Source organism: Pogona vitticeps, chromosome 4 (assembly GCF_051106095.1).
Source record: "Pogona vitticeps strain Pit_001003342236 chromosome 4, PviZW2.1, whole genome shotgun sequence".
Lineage (NCBI taxonomy): Eukaryota > Metazoa > Chordata > Lepidosauria > Squamata > Agamidae > Pogona > Pogona vitticeps.
This window is the reverse complement of record NC_135786.1, coordinates 196051947-196070108: the sequence shown is the minus strand read 5'-3', so window position 1 is coordinate 196070108 and position 18162 is coordinate 196051947. Positions and strand designations below refer to the sequence as shown.

The following is an 18162-nucleotide window of genomic DNA, read 5'->3' as shown; positions in this document are numbered from 1 at the left end:
CAGTCTTTCAAATATAAAGGTAAAGGTAAAGGTTCCCCTTGACAATTTTTGTCCAGTTGTGTTCGACTTTAGGGGGCGGTGCTCATCCCCGTTTCCAAGCCATAGAGCCAGCGTTTGTCCAAAGACAATCTTCCGTGGTCATATGGCCAGTGCGACTTAGACAAGGAACGCTGTTACCTTCCCACCGAAGTGGTCCCTATTTATCTACTTGCATTTGCATGCTTTCGAACCGCTAGGTTGGCGGGAGCTGGGACAAGCGACGGGAGCTCACTCCGTCGCGTGGATTCGATCTTACGACTGCTTGGTCTTCTGACCCTGCAGCACAGGCTTCTGCAGTTTAGCCCGCAGCACCACCACATCCCTTCTTTCAAATATAAGAAAGTGTCAAATCAGGACTGCAGTTGAACGTGAAGACTAAAATCATGAATACAGAAAAACTTGAAAGTTGACAATTAAGAAATTAAAAGATTTCATATATTTTGAATGAATCATCAATCCAAAAGGAGCCTGCAGCCAAGAAATCAGAAGAAGACTGAGATTTGGAAAGGCAGCAAAGAAGGAAAGTATTAACGTGGGCCTGAAATGTTTTCTTTATTTCTTTGGGACCATTTATTGGGGGACAGAAGAAAAATAAATTGCAGCTGATTCTGTAGGGAAGCATTGATTGATTGATTGATTGATTGATTGATTGATTGATTGATTGATTGATTGAAACCAAATCAAACCTTTCTCCTTAAAATTCATTCAAAGTGGCTTACATCATTGACAATATTTAAAGCTAAAACCAGTAATTATACAAACAGTAAAAAGGATGACGCAAATGCCATGCAACACACACACACACACACACACACACACACACACACACACACACACACACAAGCAAGCAACACCGCATTGGGTTGTGGAACTTCGATTCTTATCTTACTGCAAGGAAGTAGTCAATCGGTGGCTGAAAACCTGTTGCTTAGCACAGTAAGTTGCAACAAGAGTAAGCCAATTGAATCAGTAGAAATTTAATGTGTCAACTCTTCCATGGGTTCCACTAATCCAATATAGTTATTCTAGTTGCCACTTTTGACACTAAGGAACAGCCATTATGTCCTCTTTCTTTGGCAAGTGGTGTGCCACCCTCTTATACTTTGCAGATAATGCTGTATAGAACTTTTTGTTAGCCTTTTCCCCTTGCCAATTGCAGAATGAGCAAAGTGAAAGGAAAGGGTCACAAGACAGGGAGGCAAAGATACATTTGGAGAAATTCTCTTCCCCAGAGTGCTTTGGAATATACCCAAGGATGTGTTTTGGAGATAAGAGAAGAGTTAAGGGTGTTTTTTTTTAAATGCAGCTGCTCCCAAATCTCTGGTCCTGCTGCAGTAACATGATATCTCATCCACTTGCTCCCCAAGGTTTTGTAAGAGAAGGTGGGGCAGAGCGAAATTGCAGGATCCTGACCTTTTGGGGATTTATTAAATGCTCCCTTTCAGATTCCTAGTCTTCCCACCTGAGCAAGAGTTCTCCCATGGGTTTAGAAACATTTAAAGCGTACACTTTAAATGTTTATAAGACTGTTTACAAACAAAGTGTAATTCTTTTTGATGCTCACTTCCCTCTAGTCTATCACTCACAGAAAACAGACTGAATGGGAAAACCCTATAGGCCACATTTGGCCAGAAGAGGTGTTCCATCTTTATCTGGGGATCACAAGCTGTCCAGAGCTGATCTTGTGTCTGTTTCTGGTCTCAGTGTCTTAACACTATCACGTTGGTTTTGAAATACAATACCTGGTATGGTGAACAGTGCCTTGTCTGTTACTTTAATGCAAATGTTTCCTTTCTGCATATATAAGTTACATATTAATAATATAAAATCAATATCCACAGTTCCATGATGGAAAACAATAATCCCTTCTGGTAGATGTTCCATCCCTATAATCTCATGATCTGGAAAACATAAAAAGTCCAACATATATATTCAAAAGTTACTTTAACAAGACAAGTGAAGAAGATTAGGGTAAAACAACAACAACAAAGCAGTGATTCAGGTACCATCAGAATTGAGTAGGAGCAGATCTTTGTTTGTGGTACTTTTGGATTGTGGAAGAGATTGCCCTAACATCCATGGCTGTGGAAACACGTGGAACCAATTTTCACCCATCAAACTTTTGAGTACCCTGTTTCACTGAAAATAAGACCTAACCTGAAAATAAGCCCTAGTATGATTTTTCAGGATGCTCATAATATAAGCCATACCCTAAAAATAAGCCCTAGTTAAGTGAAACCCTTCCCTCCACCATTGTGCAGCAACCAGAAAATTGATGCACAGTGAAACTGATCTAATTCTGTGAATAGCTTAACAATACGTAAAGATTCAGGGAGGCAGCAATAATTCAGCCTTAATGTATGCATCCATTTTGTTGTTATACTTGGAATGGAGCAATGCATAAGTGGGAGGCTGCTTACATAACCAATCTCCCCCCCTCCCAAAAAAAACCCACCAATTATTTCTCTGTAGTTGTGGGCTCCCAACAAATTATTTAAAATTGGTTGAGGGAAGTCTTGAAAAACATGTGTTTTGTTATGGTTACTATCGTGAGAAAGGAAAGCAGAAAAATTTAGACATCAAACTCTTGTCGGTAGATTTGCTTGATTTTCTGTTCCTAGTCTACCACTATGTGGCATAGTCCACGCTGTGAAGAAAATCCTAAAAACTTCAGTGTGAGGTAACAATAATACCATAGCTAAATTCAAAATATCAGTGAGATCATTCAATAAGTAAACCAACCAACCAACCAACCAACAAACAAACATTGATTTAGGACAAGAGTGTGATGTTGCCTTACTATGTTCATAAATAAACCCCAATCAGGCAATCCATCTCAAGCACGGTGGTGGCTGACCATGGTACCAGAATCCTTTTTTTTTTTGCAAGAAAAGCCCACAACTATCCAGAATTTCACATAATTTTTCTTCTTTACAGAGACCTCATTTATCTTAACATGGCTCAATAAAGACCAGTACAATTGAAATCTATATGGTTGAAGTGTATTATTTCATTTATTTCTTGTCAAATCCTAGCCAGGAAGGCTCATTTTTTCTTATCATGTGTCCCTACATTTTCTGACATCTTTGAGCTTTTGCTCTTCTGTGTGGGATCTGATTGGACTTGCAGAAAGAAACAACTGGTTGGGAAAGAGTGCCTCAGTATCAGTGATACAGGGAGGTGGCAGTAGTTGAACATCCAACCATCTTTTCTTCTGTAGATGCTGAGAAGGCTTTTGATGGTATAGACTGAAAATATGTAAGGTTGTCTTACAAAATTTGGATTTGGCCAAAAATTTAGAAAGCTAGTAGGCATGTAAAGCAACTGCAGCTAAATTAAAAATTAGTAATCAATTAAGCAAAATAAATAAAAATAAAAACAAAAAAGAGGGGCACAGCATGTTGTCCTGGAAGATGGCAGCATAAGAGAGATGCTCTTCCATAAACATGCCAATATAAGTATTAAACATGAAACCCAGCCCACAGATGAGTAAAATTTGCAAATAAATAGGGAAATGGGGATATCTAAGAAGATGGCATGAGAGAATAGACTGGATATGGCATCAGAAGCAGAAGAACATCAACGTTATTTGGTGGAGTCCTCGGAGGCCACATAATGAAATGGCAACTAGGGAGGGACAAAATAAACCCAAATTAGCATGTGGGTGATACGAAGATGAGACAGCTTTTAAAACAATTAAGGAAAGACTTAAAAGCAGATAAAGTTGCAGTAATGCCATTGAAACAGAAACGATGCTTGTACAAAACACTGGTAAGGCTGCACCTGGAGAATTGCGAACAGTTTGCCACACCTCAAAAAAGTTGCAGAAGAGAGTGACTAAAATGATGACTGGGCTGAGGCACCTCCCTTATGAGGAAAGGCTACAGTGTTTGGGGCTCTTGAGTCTAGAGAAAAGGTGACTGAGGAGGGACCTGATTGAGACGTATAAGATTATGCAGGAGATGGATAAAGTGGATAGAGGGAAGCTCTTTTTCCTCTCACAGAACCAGGGGATATCCACTCAAATTGAGTGCTGGGAGAGCGAGAACAGACTATAGAAAAGATTTATTTTCTCAGCGTGTTGTTAGTCAATCACAGGTTACAAGCCATGATGGGGATGTACAAGCTTAAAAGGAAGATACTTCAAAATGCCAGATGAAGGGGAATATGGTATCAGGAGACAGGTATCTAGTTGTCTCGTGTGATCCCACAGCCATCTGGTGGGGCCACTGTGAGATACAGGATGTTGGACTAGATGGGCCCTTGGCCTGATCCAGCAGGAATCTTATGTTCTCATGTGACTTGACACTTGGGGAGTTCTTCCCTATTTTAAGAGCATTCTGACTACAATCATGGGACTGGGCCAATTTTGTTGTGTGGTTCTAATGTGACAGCCTAGTAGGTTTCCACATCATTAACAATGCACTTTGTGATCAGAACAGGGTAAGCTTAGTTTGGGCCTTTTTTTGCAAGCCCTGCAATTTAACATCGTAGTGCAGGCCCCACATATATAATCAACAATATAATCGACACCCTGTCCTGCCAACAGATTGAGCAGTTCAGGGCGTTTCCCCAGGATGTGCCTTGACTCTCTGCCTCTGGAGGTGTGGCCAATTGGCAGGAGGAAGCTGGGCACATGATAGGGTCATGTGGACACACAAGAGGCATCCGGTCATGAGTACAGAGTTCGAAGCAATTAGACTTGGATAGGGACTTAAGCCGGCTTGGACAGCTCTGTGGAGCAGTTACAGCACTTTGTAGTTACTTATATAGGAAGGGGCTCTCCCCTGGTCTATTTTAAAAAAAAGTCAGTCTTGGCCTTTTATGTCAGGGCACAGAGTTATTCTGACCCCACATATGATTTTTGCATCCCAAAATGTTAGAGAGGGTGAGGGGTCCCTATAGCAGGGTGCCTATTAGTCCCTCAATTTTAGCAAGAATTAATCAGTGGTGGCCGAGCATCTGAGGGTACAGTTTTGAAGTTGCATTACAGTGGTCACATTTTAGAACCTTTCGGGCCAACAAAACTCTATCCAAGGACAATAATTCACAGCACTGCAAAGGAAGGACATATTGCTGGTTAGCACTATAATCTACACATTTGAGGATCAATAACAGATCAGGGCAGGAAAGGCATTAACAATGTTTAGGTCATTGTTCCATAGAAGAGATCTGTCCCATTTGGATGGTGGAAGGCTACCTCACAAAATGTATTGAGCAACACAGATATTTCCTTTTGCCTTAAGGATAGCCTTCCACTGATCAAATATCAATGTAGGAAAATGACAGATGCAGCTCTTTTCCAAGTGTCAGAATTCAGGGTTGTTGTTTTGGAATACACTCCTTCTGAATAGGGAGCCACATTGCTCCAGCCCTGGATTATGTCTTTGATGCATTGAGATGATGAGCTGTTGGTTCTTAAGTAAACACCACCAATAGGTCCATGGGTGCTCACATTCTAGGCTGCTTGCTGCCCATGTTTGTCCTGTGTCAGGAGGCAGCGGCATATCCTGCTGGTTATATATACATTATTTAAAATTGTGTAATGTCCTGATACAAAGAAAGAAATAAAGATTTCTGAACAGAGGAGGGCATAAAACAGTTTTACATTTAAATAGTTGTAACTCAAAAACTCTTTGTGTGCATGTGTCCTGCAATGTAGATAAAAAAGTCTCGCGTGGTTATTCCGGGATAAGGGGGCAAAGGGGTTGCATCACTTGCATTAACAACAACTGTATCACTAGGCAGCAAACCTCCAGTTGAGCACTGACACTAAGATGTTAGAGAAACTGACCGTGTGCAATTATTATATTAGCTAATATTAGCATATTAGGTCCTCTGCAGTCTTCAGTTTCATTAGAAACAAAACAGCCTGAGTCTGAACATGAGAAAAATTTGTCTTTTAAAACTGCTGGACAGCTCAGTGGTTAGATATCTGGTTTTGAAGACAGAGGTTAGGAACTTGATTCTTCTCTGACAGGAGTTAGATTAGATGATCCCTAGGGTCCCAGCTCTGCAATTCAAATATGTTTATTATAAATATTCTTATAATAATGCAATAACACTTTTCTTTATTTGCAGTATCACATTAATGACATAAACAAAGTAGATAATAATTCTGTAACTAGAGTTCTCAATTTTTGACAGACGGTAAATTAAAGAAAATCACAAGTGATTATTTGGTGCAAATTTTTATTAACTTCAAATACACGAGAAGGGGATATTAGCCAATGCTTGCATTAGTTAAAAAGTTATTAACACTTCAATTAGATCCATAGAGAGGATTTCTTAAAAAGATATATAAAGACTAGTCATCCTTAGGTTGTTTATCAAATCGTTCAGAGAGAGCTCTTAATATATTTCCTGGTATTTTTTGGTATCGATCACGAAGATTTTCAATTGCAATCTTGGTCTGTTAAAATAAAAAAAGGAAAAGCACATGTTAAAGTTATTTATTTAAATAAAGCAAGCAAACAAACAAACCCAAAGTGGAGAGGAATTCTACACAAAATCATAAAGCAGCCATTCCTTGAGTAGAAAGACTTATTATATTTGGTTTCTATGATTGCCACCAGATATGTTCTATTGGTAGAAGAGAATAAAAATGTTGATTGCTGAGGCATGAAGGTTTCTTTATGGAATCGATCCTTTTCCAGTGCTGGCTCAGAAGAACTGCTGCTTCAACCTATAAAGTAGTGTCTTTTTGCCAAAAGGGTGTGATTCTTGCACTGTTGTGTTTTTAATGGGCCAGTGCTCCGATTGACAACTCCCCTATCGAGTCTGTACTGATCCTGTCTCTCATTAAAAATACTTACCTGAATTTTGACCAAATAACTATTTACTCTTAGGTAAACAAGATGAAAGAGACAACACAATTCCTGGACTTTTAATAGTTGCTTTAAAAAGGACATTTTGGCAGGCACAGTTCATTCTACTTGTTCTCACAATTCAATTACAGTAAGAATCAAAAAAATCACTCATCCACAGATGATACTTTTTCCCTCTTATATCAGTTTATTTCTCTTTCCAGTTTAGCCTTACTACATTCTCTATTTAATTAATTAAAACCATGTGAAAATTGATTGCAGCTTACATTTCCATGGGAGAAATTAACTTACTTTTTCAGCAAGTTCTACAGCAGAAATATTTGGATCATATGGGATGGGTTCTCCTAGATATGTGCGTAATTTAACAGGAAAACATCCACAGATCGGAATAAGTATCCATCGGTTTTTTTCATATAACCATCTCATCAGTCCTGGACAGAAAATGAAATGGAAATGACATGTTCATCTTATACAAAGCCATTTGATACAAACCCTGAAAATAGGTGATATCCTGAATTTTCATGATTGCAATAATCCAGTTGAAGCCATGAGTGCTAGTACCAGAATTATATATCTCAGAAATGAGTACAAATTTCATGTCCTATTAATTGGGTAACCTTGGAATTAGCATTCATCACAAAAGTACAGTTTCACACCTCCCAAGACTCACTGTGTGAGATTCCTTTCTTTGAAAGGACCAAAAATCTCAATTGAGAAACACAGTAGCTGTGTCTTGTTGGCTTGCTGGTGTTTATGTCCACAAACACTACAGCTTTCTGCCAGTTTTTTTTAAATTCTTTCAGTGAACCAGAACATTTATTATATTTGGAGTGATACAATCAGGAAAACAAAACCTACATAGAAACTCAATCTGTTTCCTACTTGCTCCCCACACAAAAACTGTAGTTTAGTTATCCTGCACTTTGATTCAGAAAGGATTTTTGTGGTGAGCTCTGGCATAAGTAACATCCAGGGCAGACTTCAGACCTGAATCATATTTCATGATCACCTTCAACCACAGATGAATGCTGTGTTCAACAAACAGGCAATAAATTTGTGGCCCATAGGTGTGTGCATGTTTTGTTGGCCTATCGCTGAATGTCTTTCCCCCCTGCCCCCGTGCTCTACAAAATTCTTTGGGAGAAAGGCCACAACTTTACTGGTAACAGCAGCAGCCCCTGATGAACATATGAGATTGGATCTGAATAATCGAGAGGCCCGATTTTCACCCATTCATTGCCCACTATCATTTGCTTCAGCAGCCACTGAAGAAGGAGTCACCTTCTGGAAACCACACAGGCGTATGCCCCTCCATGATTCTCACATACCTGGGGCAGGGATAGGGATTGAGCTTGCAGGCTGGGAGGTGACAGATCATGACCCTGCCTCAATCTCCACATACAGGGAGTTTCCTTCACTGTTCTGGGTGAGTAAGTTCCTGTTGTTGCCCTTAAGCCATTCAGATACAACTCCAATGCCCCAAACTGCCAATAAAGTTTTGATGAAATAATTCACTGCACTCATACACTGTAGTAATGATACCTAACCTTCCACAACACACCATTCTATCCCTATGAAAGGTGGAGGGAGGGGAGGGACAGAGGGAGAGAAGGAAGGAGAGAGGGAAAAGGAAAACATTGTAAGGTCCTGGTGAGCAATAACTGGAAGGAAGGTGCCTGCGCCCTCAGGCTTTTTAGCTGGCCAAGTGACCCAGTGAAAAATCTCATTTTCTGGTCCTGCACCACCTTCTTTCACAAAGATTTCTCCCCACCAGCCAATACCAGGCTGGCAGGGACCGCCCCCCTCCCTGTTCTGGTAGCGGACTCTCTGGCAGACATCTCTCCTCTTTCTTCTTAGCCCAGGTGAGCTTTGCTCTGCACCAACTAAGCACAGGTAAGTCTGGGTCCCTGTTTTTCATGAAAAGATGCACTGCTAATGCCTCAGAATTTGAATACAGACTGGCCAGCCAGGTTTCCTGCATTCATCTGTCATGACTCAGAAACACACCAGCTAACTGTTTAAGAAGTTTATTAATGAAGAACAAAGGCTACAACTTCATTGGTTACAGGAAAATATCAGTGGTGCAGAATGAAGAGTGGATCTAGGCATCAGGTGTCCAAATTGCCAACCAATTCCCTACCTAGCAGGCAACTGCTGGGAAGCCACAGGATGACAACTAACACTGGGTACACCTCAAGTTCAATAAGGGCAGCTACTACCATTCTATATTTTCGAGTGAGGCAGGGCTCCCAAGCCAGGCTCATCATGACCAGTCCAGATCTCTAGATCCCCAAGGGGATTCATGTCTGTGTTAGGGACCTGAATCCCTGCTTCTCCTCAATGTGGATTTTCTCCTAATACAAACTGGTTCATTTCATGTACCATGAAACAATGACAGTGCAAGAAAAAAAAATCACTTACGTATTTTTCCAAATCCTCTGAATACTTCTTGAATATTTTGTGTAAACATAGGGATAATAGGCTAAAACAAAAAAAGAAGTAGACAGAAAAAAAGCAGAAGAGTATTTCAATTGGCACAAATAACCTTTCCATCAATGACCCATATATTTTGTAACTGACTAGCACAGGACCCTAGATTAGAATATATACATTTATCCAGACAACTATAGGAATTATAGAGAACAGAATGAAATAATTTAAATAGATTTCCCCTTGAAATGGTCACAATGAGTTTTTTCATCCATTCAGCCATGTTAAATTTGGTGATTGTGACCATGTTTTTCTAGCAGATTTGAAGTTTAGAAAATATCAATTCCTTTTTCTTTTATTTTACAATATTTTTTCCTGCTCGTTAAAAATGACTGAATTATGTTCACACTGATGCTTAGTGAATGAGAAGCTAATAGTCCTGGAGTGTGCTTCAGTTTATTTTCTTTAAATTTTTCATCCTTTTCCCCCAAGCAAAATACCATGAAGTTTGGGCTTGTAACCAGAGCTGAGGAGAAAGCAGCCCAGTCATCTGCAATACCTAGCAAGGCAGCGACACACCCGGTGGTTTAAGACTTTATCTGCAAGGCACATGGAGACATTCTTATTACCGATGAGCTTTGACGAATTTGTTAGTCAACTCCTTGGCTCCCTGACAGCAGGGGCAGAGGAAGGAAAGGGGAGAGAAGAATGAAAGAGAGCTGAGCAAAAATGGCCATTTGAGATGGGATTCTGACTGAAGGATCACTCATGGGGCAAGCAGAGCAGGATACAGCAAACTTCCATCTTCTTCTTCTTCTCTTCCTCTTCCAAGGCCTGGCAAGGAAAACAGGGCCAGATGCACCAGGCAGGAGAGCTGTAGGTGGCAGCAACTTTCGAGAGGATGACAGATGGTAAGCAGGAGATAGTATGTGAGATGGAGTCTGCTTCTCTGGGGAGATTCAGTCCCAAAGCTCAAGGTTAAGGCAACTTCTCAGTACAAATCCTGTGGCCAAAATCCAAGGCATTCAAAGTTAATAGAGATGTGATGCTTGTGCATCCTGGCAATGGCTCATGGACTAAGGCATAACATTAGTGTCCTTGAAGTTTGGACTCTTCTTCTTCTTCTTCTTCTTCTTCTTCTTCTTCTTCTCCTTCTCCTTCTCCTTCTCCTTCTCCTTCTCCTTCTCCTTCTCCTTCTCCTCCTCCTCCTCCTTCTTCTTCTTCTTCTTCTTCTTCTTCTTCTTCTTCTCCACCACCTCCTCCTCCTCCTTAGCAACATAGCACTAAATTGAAAAATGTATCAGCCTTTTGCAGAGTGGAGGCTATGACATTAAATGGTAAAAACTGTAATAAGACCAATCCTTCCAATGAAAGACCAGTTATAGCAATTGTGGTAAGTAAAGTAAGCAACAGAGCACTTCTCTGACACAGCACTAAACTTGAAAGGCGTATTAAAAATAGAAATAGGCTTGGAAGAGAGGGAACAGGTTCTCACTCAATTGATGGGGATTATTTTAATTACATAGTCTAAGTCACAAAAAAAGAAAGAAAAAGAAAGGACTGTCTTCTTCATGATTAGCCTTAAATTGTGTAGTTGCCATGGAATGAACTAATTCTAACCATTCCAATTCCAAGACACACTGCAGTCACAACCTAAGTGCATTTCTGTAACTGTACCTGGCAGGATATCTTGCATAGGCTTATGGGGAAAAGAAACCAGAGCAGAGTGACCACTCACCACTTTGGCTTCCAAGGCTACTTGAGCAAAACCTGTGCGTTTACCCCAGAGGAGCCTGTAGTGCTGATCACTGAAGATTGCTTCTCTTGCTCCACCAGGTGAGATCCCCAGTAAATGGCCTTTCTTCAGCATTTCTAGACATTCGGCTTTGCCACCACGTATGCAACCAGCCACATCAAAAATAGGCTTCAATCCTGTTAACATATTCCAAGAATAATATAAAACATTTTATGGAAATACTGACTACAGAGTAGTATTTTCATTCATAACAATAATGTTTTATTGCTCTGTTGTACGGTGTCTGGGCTGGATGGGAAACACTTGCAGGACATTGGCCAGCTGAAGTTACCCATCTTTATCTGGGGATCACGAGCTACGCATGGATGATATTGCTCTCTCCAGTCTTAAGTAAAACTGGATTTGAATATGGTTGCTGGCAATTTCACAAGTCAGAAGTTACTGTTTCAAAGCTGGCTGGCTGGCTGCTGCTTTTTATGACCTCCTATGACTGAAGCAATGTTCTAATTGTAAATGTGGAGTTTATAGCACAATACCTGGGATGCTGGACAATTTCTTGTCAACCACTGTAACGCAAATTCTTCCTTTCTGTACATACAGTTTACAGAATAATAACATATAGTCACCGACGGATATTCCGTGATAGAAAACAATAATTGCTGGTCCATCTGGTAGATGTTCCATGCCTATAATCTCATGATCTGGAAAACATAATCATGTATATTCAAAAGTTAGCTAACAAGACAAGCGAAAAAGAACTAAGGTAAAAAAAACTTTCAATAAATTTTACATATTAGGTTAAATTCTGGATGATGAAGAAATAAAAAAGAGCAATTTGGGCCCTTGTGTGTTGGAGGCTCTTTTTTTCCTGACTGTAACTACAAATGATAATTGTAAATAAAGCCACCTTTCTGTTTTTACTTTAAAGACTTCTAGGATTATTTTTATAAAAACCATATGAAGTGTTAGTTTTTTGTTCAGATCTATAAGAGCTCAGTGAGACTGGGTGTATCACTCAATGTTTCTGTGTTTTCTGCTAACTAAAAGTGTTTGCTAACTAAAGGAACCTCCAACTTCTAGTAGTCCTTTTCACAAAAAATCCCCAACACTTCCTTCAGTGATGCTTGTGCAAGGGGAGTCTCATAAGCCCTGGCATAAGTAAGGTATAAGTTTTTTGCATGCAAGCATGATTTGTCCTCATAGAGTAGCTGCTCCCTTAAGGAAATCTGCCTCTGGACAAAAATATCTAAATTGCAGAGCCTTCAAAATGGAAAGTGCAGCTGAAGAGCTGAATTCAGCAGAAGGTGAATTGCATTCTTTTTATATGAAAAGACAATACTGTATATTAAAAAGCCAGGCTCAAAAGAAGAGCTGTCTTCCTCACAAACAGCTGAGGGGACACAAAAAAGCTCAGTAGGAAAACTGAAATGAAGCATGAGTCTAAAGAGTCTGTTCAACCAGAGCATTTGTTTTACATTTGACTTTATTTAAGGCATGTCCAGATTGGCCATTTTGGTGAAGGCTGCTGTGGTCTAAATAGGATCAGTGGAGGTTGGAGGGGAGGAGCAATATACCCCTTGGTGCAATTCTAATGCCCAGATGGCATATTGACCTCAAGCAACCCTGTTTTCGCTATTGCAAATTGATAAGTTTGTGCAAAATCAAACTTTTGGAGAAAGGAATGGGGGTTGAGTTCAAGCGTGGCTGGCAATAGCAGAGGCAGAGAAAGAGAGGGAAGGGACAATGGCAGAGCAAGGGGATAAAAAGCAGCCAATCTCCAGCTGAAAGCAGCTAGACACCGGTCTGCCCTTTGTTTTCCCCTTTAGCTACACAGAGTATGAAGAGGGGGAGGAAGGGGGAGGGGAGGCACAAAGCAAATTAAAAAGGAAAGGATGCATGTGTGTATCTGGAAAAGAGACTTCCCCAACAGGATATCTTGGTCTATGTAAAAATAAAAAATACTCTTAACTCTCTGCTGTAGATTCATGAACACCTCTCAACTGTAACTTCGCCTACCAACCACACTCACTTTTTCTGCCTCTCTTTCACATACAACAGACAACCCTCCTCCCTCAAAAAAAGAAAGAAAGAAGAAAACATCAATGTGTCTTTCTTTGCTTTCTAAAGTGTTGAGTTTGTCAATATCCTAAAGCAGCCTGTTTATTAAGCCGCTTCACAATAACGGAAATTCATACTAGAAGGACCCTTGTCAGCTTGGACAGCTGCAAAGCTAGATTTTACTCCATTCCCTGTGATTGCATGTGCTGGGAACAGACTAAATGAGAACACGCTAACCCAGATTTAATAAGAAGAAGCCCATAACAGGAGCTCAAAAAGGTGCCTGTTGGAGTGTCCTGGAGGCAAATTGGGGCAAATTGTTTTGCTTGTCATGTGGGCACCTGAAAAAAGAGCAGGCCAGTCCACTCCAGCAATGCAGGCAACACAGAGACAAATGCCTGTCTGATAGCAATGGGCACAAATTAAAAAAACGATTCACCAAATTTGTTCAAAAATAATTAATTCATTGATTTGTATTCATACAAATTTGTATTCATACAAATCAATGGTGATGAATATGAATCAATTAATTTTTAGTGATTTTATGGGTACATCTTGGATGTTTGAAACCCAATCTTCACCAAATGTGGAGGGATTATAGAGAAGAGATGGGGGAAGCATCTCAGCAAATTGGGTATCTATAGGTGTTTGGGGGCCATTGCATAGGATTTTAAAATAAAAAAATGAATTGACAAATTGATTCATCAGGAAAAAAATTGCAATTTGGGATTTGTTGACCTTGATAAATAACAATAAAATTATTTTGATAAAAATAAGGTGGTCATGTGGTCTCCCAATCTCTGTAGGCTGACTGCTTTGCTGCAAAGATAAAGGAGCTAATGTAGGCAAAGGTTTGCTCACTAAAAAAAGTCTAACAATACTACCCACATTATTTGTAGAAAAATTCTATATTATAATGTCAAAACTTTTTTAAACGTCTCCCTATGTTATCTTGTTATCAGTAAAGAAGAAAGAGGCTTCCCTACTCAGAAATGGATCTGAGAATCAATTGTTCCTGAACATGTAGAAATAAGATCCCACGTTTGACATAAAATTTTCATTTTAATTAATTTGTAACTGTGCAAACTTCTCTACCTATATATATATCTTCAAGTAAAAAATTTCATCGGATAAAATCCTGTTGTGCAGCTCTATCTGATGATGTCAGCATCAGTGAACAACTGCTGTTAATTAAGATGATTTTGAGGTGTGCACGACTAATACATAAAGCAATGAAGTCATGTAAATCCTGAAATCCCCAGTATAAGAACTGAATCAACAGCAGTTTGCTGCACTGCTGACATCATCACCATTGCACATACAGAACTGTGCAAGAGTATTCTAGTCTTTGAATCCAAAAGTTTCCTATTTACACAGAGAGGGAGAGGGAGGGAGGGGTGTGTATGAGAAAAAATGTCTTTCGCTTTCTTCTTGCTACTCTCAATGCAGGTAAAATGCAAAGTAAAATTATAAAATATGAGGCCAGTGCATGTGCAGTCTATTGCACTGTAGAAAGTGTAGTCCAAAAGTTAGTATTCCAACTCTGATCTTCAATCTGGTCTTTTATGGATCTCTGTAGGGAATGAGGTTGTCACTTGTCCTCTAGAATCCTTAATGTATTTCTTTTGTTAATGTAGGAAGTTCATGATCAGTACCATAATCCACTCCTGATCTTGTTTTTGGCTGACTGAAAACGAATAATACTGGGAAGGTTGAAAGGCAGCAGGAAAAGTGGAAGACCAAGAACAAATTGGATTGATTCTTTAAAAGGGAGCCACAGGGTTGAGTTTGCAAGAGTGGAGCAGGGCTGTTGAGGACAAGACATTTGGGCGATCACACATTTATGGGCTTGCCATATGTCGAGGGTGACTTGATGGCAGATAACAACAAATGTAGGAAGATGGACATAATGTTCTAGAATAACCAATAGGTTTCCCCCACTTCCAAAAATAAAAATCATCTTCTTGATGTCACATAACATATGTCTGGACATCTGTAACAATTATAGTTGTGACCTGACACTCTAACAGTTAAAAGCAGTGCCACTTAGTATGGCTACATATGGTGTACAAACAAACAAACAAACAAACAAACAAACAAACAAACAAACAAACAAACAAACAAACAAACAAACAAACAAACAAACAAACAAACAAACAAACAAACAAACAGGAAACTTGTTTATCACAAAAAAATTGGGTGGAATCAGAACTATACATTTTGCCTCTTATTTTGGGATTTGGGGGGCTAGTTTAGAATCCATTTCAGATCATGGTGTAAATCAGTGGTGTCCAACCTTGGCCCTCCAGATGTTCTTAGATTACAGCTCCCAGAAGCCTTCACCACCTCTGCTGGCCAGGATTTCTGGGAGTTGAAGTCCAAGAACATCTGGAGGGCCAAGGTTGGACACCACTGGTGTAAATGGAACAGGCATCATAGGCAGAATCCATGTAAAATCCTGCCATTAGGGCAATGTAGGGCAATGTAGTACTTTCCACACTTTTTCTTTCTCGATAGCCTTTTCTCTCTTTCCCCCCTCCTTCAGCTGCTCTTTCAGCATCTGCAGGCAGCTGAGTTACACCAAATTGGAATTTGCACTGTTGCGTGAGTTTTAAACGGCTAAAGTGAGGACTTAAATATAGAATTCATATTGTCCCACCCAAAGCAAGTGTTTGAACCAAATCTCAAGACCTCCTGCTGTTTACTCCTAAGACACCTCTGACTTCTAAGGATCCACATGTAAGGCTCATAATGACTGAAATTAAAACATTGAAATTAATTTTACAATCCTTTTTAATAAATAAAAAACTTTTTATGAAAGCAGCACACCTTTAGGGTCCTCGATACATATCTTAAAATGTTTAAGGAATTGCTTTTTGACACATAAACTCATTCTGAAACAAATCAGTTATTAAGCTGCCACAATATTTTGTCATTTAAAAATTATTTTTCCTGTTAATTTTGCCAAACCTGCTGACATTGGATAATACAGGCACTTCTTTGGAAGGCATATATCTTAGCATCTGTTGGAAGTATCAGATGGGAAATGTTTCCTGATGAATGATCAACAGTACCCTCCCATAAGCACTCACATTCCAGATTAAGATGTCTCCACAGATAATTAGGATGTAAACATTTGCTTACCATGCAGTATGCTTCCTACTTTAATCAAATAACGTGCAAGAAAGTGCCTTAGGTTGTGCCATGAACTGCTCAGTATGTCTTCTGATACGTTATTCATTTTCTTGTATATGGAGACAACAAAGGCAAGAACATAGCCTAGAAATATCAATATTAAGATAACGGAATAGGACAAGATGAAAAGGAGAAGAAACAATTGCACAAAGAGATTCCTATAACTTAGGTGTTCGTCATCATATGTAAAACCAATCCAGTTTATTGGCAGATGAGTAAACCAGGCCATGGTTTCTTGTTCTATTTCCATCCAATTTTCATCTGGAAAAACAAAACACACAATTTATTGCATTAAGAAGGCAGCCTCCTTCACACTTACATTATATTCCACATTAAACAAAAATCAACTTTCTTTACTGGGCATTTGGGATCAGCTGAATATACATCTATTGTCCAACAGTAATCATGAAACTGATCTAATTCTGTGAGTAGCTTAATGATTTAGAGAGACAGCAAACAATCAAGTAGCAAATTTGTTGCTATACTTTGTATTTAAACAGTACATGAAAACAAGGCTTCTTACATAACCTCAAAGTGCTGGATCTAATCTATGAAGCCCTTAATAGCTTGGGTCAAAGCTATCCCATGGCTTGTGTCTTCCTTAATAAGTTTGTCTGGGTGTTAAAATCACCAGGAGATGCCTTTATTTTGGGTTCACCCATCCTCACAGATGCATTTGGTAGGGACATGGGAGAGGGCCTTCTCTGTTGCTGCTCCCAGACTTTGGAACTCCCTCCTACAGGAGGCCAGGCTGGCCCCATTTTTGCATTCCTTCCAAAAACACATGAAGATTGTGATGGTTGCCCCACATCACTCCTGTCACTCACAGTCTGGGTCTCATTTGCATGAGCCTATGGAGAGGTGGAGTCACCAGATAGAAGGCAGAGATAGAATTGAGAAATCGTCAGGGAAATAGTGAGAAGAAATAATAATAGAAACAAGCTGGTCAAGATAAATAGATAGAACAGGTGGTGAAGGTGGAAAGATATATACTTGAATGATTTGATTATATGCATTGAATAAATAACGTCCCTCATGAAGTGGAGAGAAATGGAGTTCCTGTATCTGTGGAACAGGAAGTGACTCATGAGGGTACATCAGGGAGAGAAAGTGATCCAATCTCTCAAGAACATGAAAAATGGAAATTGGAACAGGAATTCAAGCTAAGACTAAAGGAAATAGATTTTGAAATGGAGAAAGAAAGGGCTAGAGAAAAAGCTGAGGCTGAGGCTAGACAAATAGACAAATTAAGAGAGAGAGAAATGGAATTAAGCCAAAAAGAGATGGAATTTCAAATACAAATGAAACAATTGGAATTAGTATCTCAAAATAACAACAATAACAACAGCAATGCTGAGGGAAATCTCCCAAAAATAGATCTAAAGAAATTTCCCCAATATAGAAAAGGTGATTGCCCAGAATGGTTCCTCATTTCCTTTGAACGTGCGTGCTGGGATTTTAATGTGAAAGAGGAAGAAAAAATGATATTGCTAAGATCCCAAATAAATGGAGATTTAGCAGATTTGTATTCACAAATGCCTCTAGAGCAGGCCAGAGACTTTGAGGCTTATAGAGGCTTTATTTTATTTTATTTTATTTTATTTTATTTTATTTTATTTTATTTTAATTTAATTTAATTTATTTATTTATTTATTTATTTATTTATTTATTTATACTTTATTGTTAATTGCATTATGCACCTCTTTCCTGAACTATATGCATATTAAATCATTTAATTTGATTATTGCTAATTGTTTAGTTTAATATTATTCTGTTATATATGTTTGGTACCCTATGCTAAACTTTTATATCACCTTATCACTTAATTGTATTAATTTGGTGTTCTTTCTGGGCTTC

The 18162-nt window shown here is 39.1% G+C and overlaps 1 protein-coding gene across 1 annotated transcript; it reads right to left on the bottom strand.

Moving 5' to 3' along the window:
* Positions 1 to 6229: 6229 nt before the first annotated feature.
* On the bottom strand, positions 6230 to 17317 carry LOC110089708 (DGAT1/2-independent enzyme synthesizing storage lipids-like). The gene is made up of 5 exons (XM_020812975.3): positions 11589 to 17317; positions 11035 to 11228; positions 9288 to 9348; positions 7158 to 7297; positions 6230 to 6451 (listed from the first exon to the last, which is right to left on the bottom strand). The coding sequence occupies exons 1-5, from the start codon at positions 11734 to 11736 to the stop codon at positions 6347 to 6349; spliced, it is 648 nt and encodes a 215-aa protein (XP_020668634.3). The 5' UTR covers positions 11737 to 17317; the 3' UTR covers positions 6230 to 6346.
* Positions 17318 to 18162: the final 845 nt, after the last annotated feature.

Bases quoted from the DNA above. Each gene is read 5' to 3' on its own strand.
- LOC110089708 (XM_020812975.3), bottom strand. From the start codon at position 11,736: ATGGAACATCTACCAGATGGACCAGCAATTATTGTTTTCTATCACGGA. The intron at 9,349-11,034 runs GTGAGTGGTCAC...TTTTTGTTTTAG, and splicing joins TAGCCTTGGAAGCCAAAGTG to CCTATTATCCCTATGTTTAC. The intron at 6,452-7,157 runs GTAAGTTAATTT...TTATTTTAACAG, and splicing joins CTGTAGAACTTGCTGAAAAA to ACCAAGATTGCAATTGAAAA.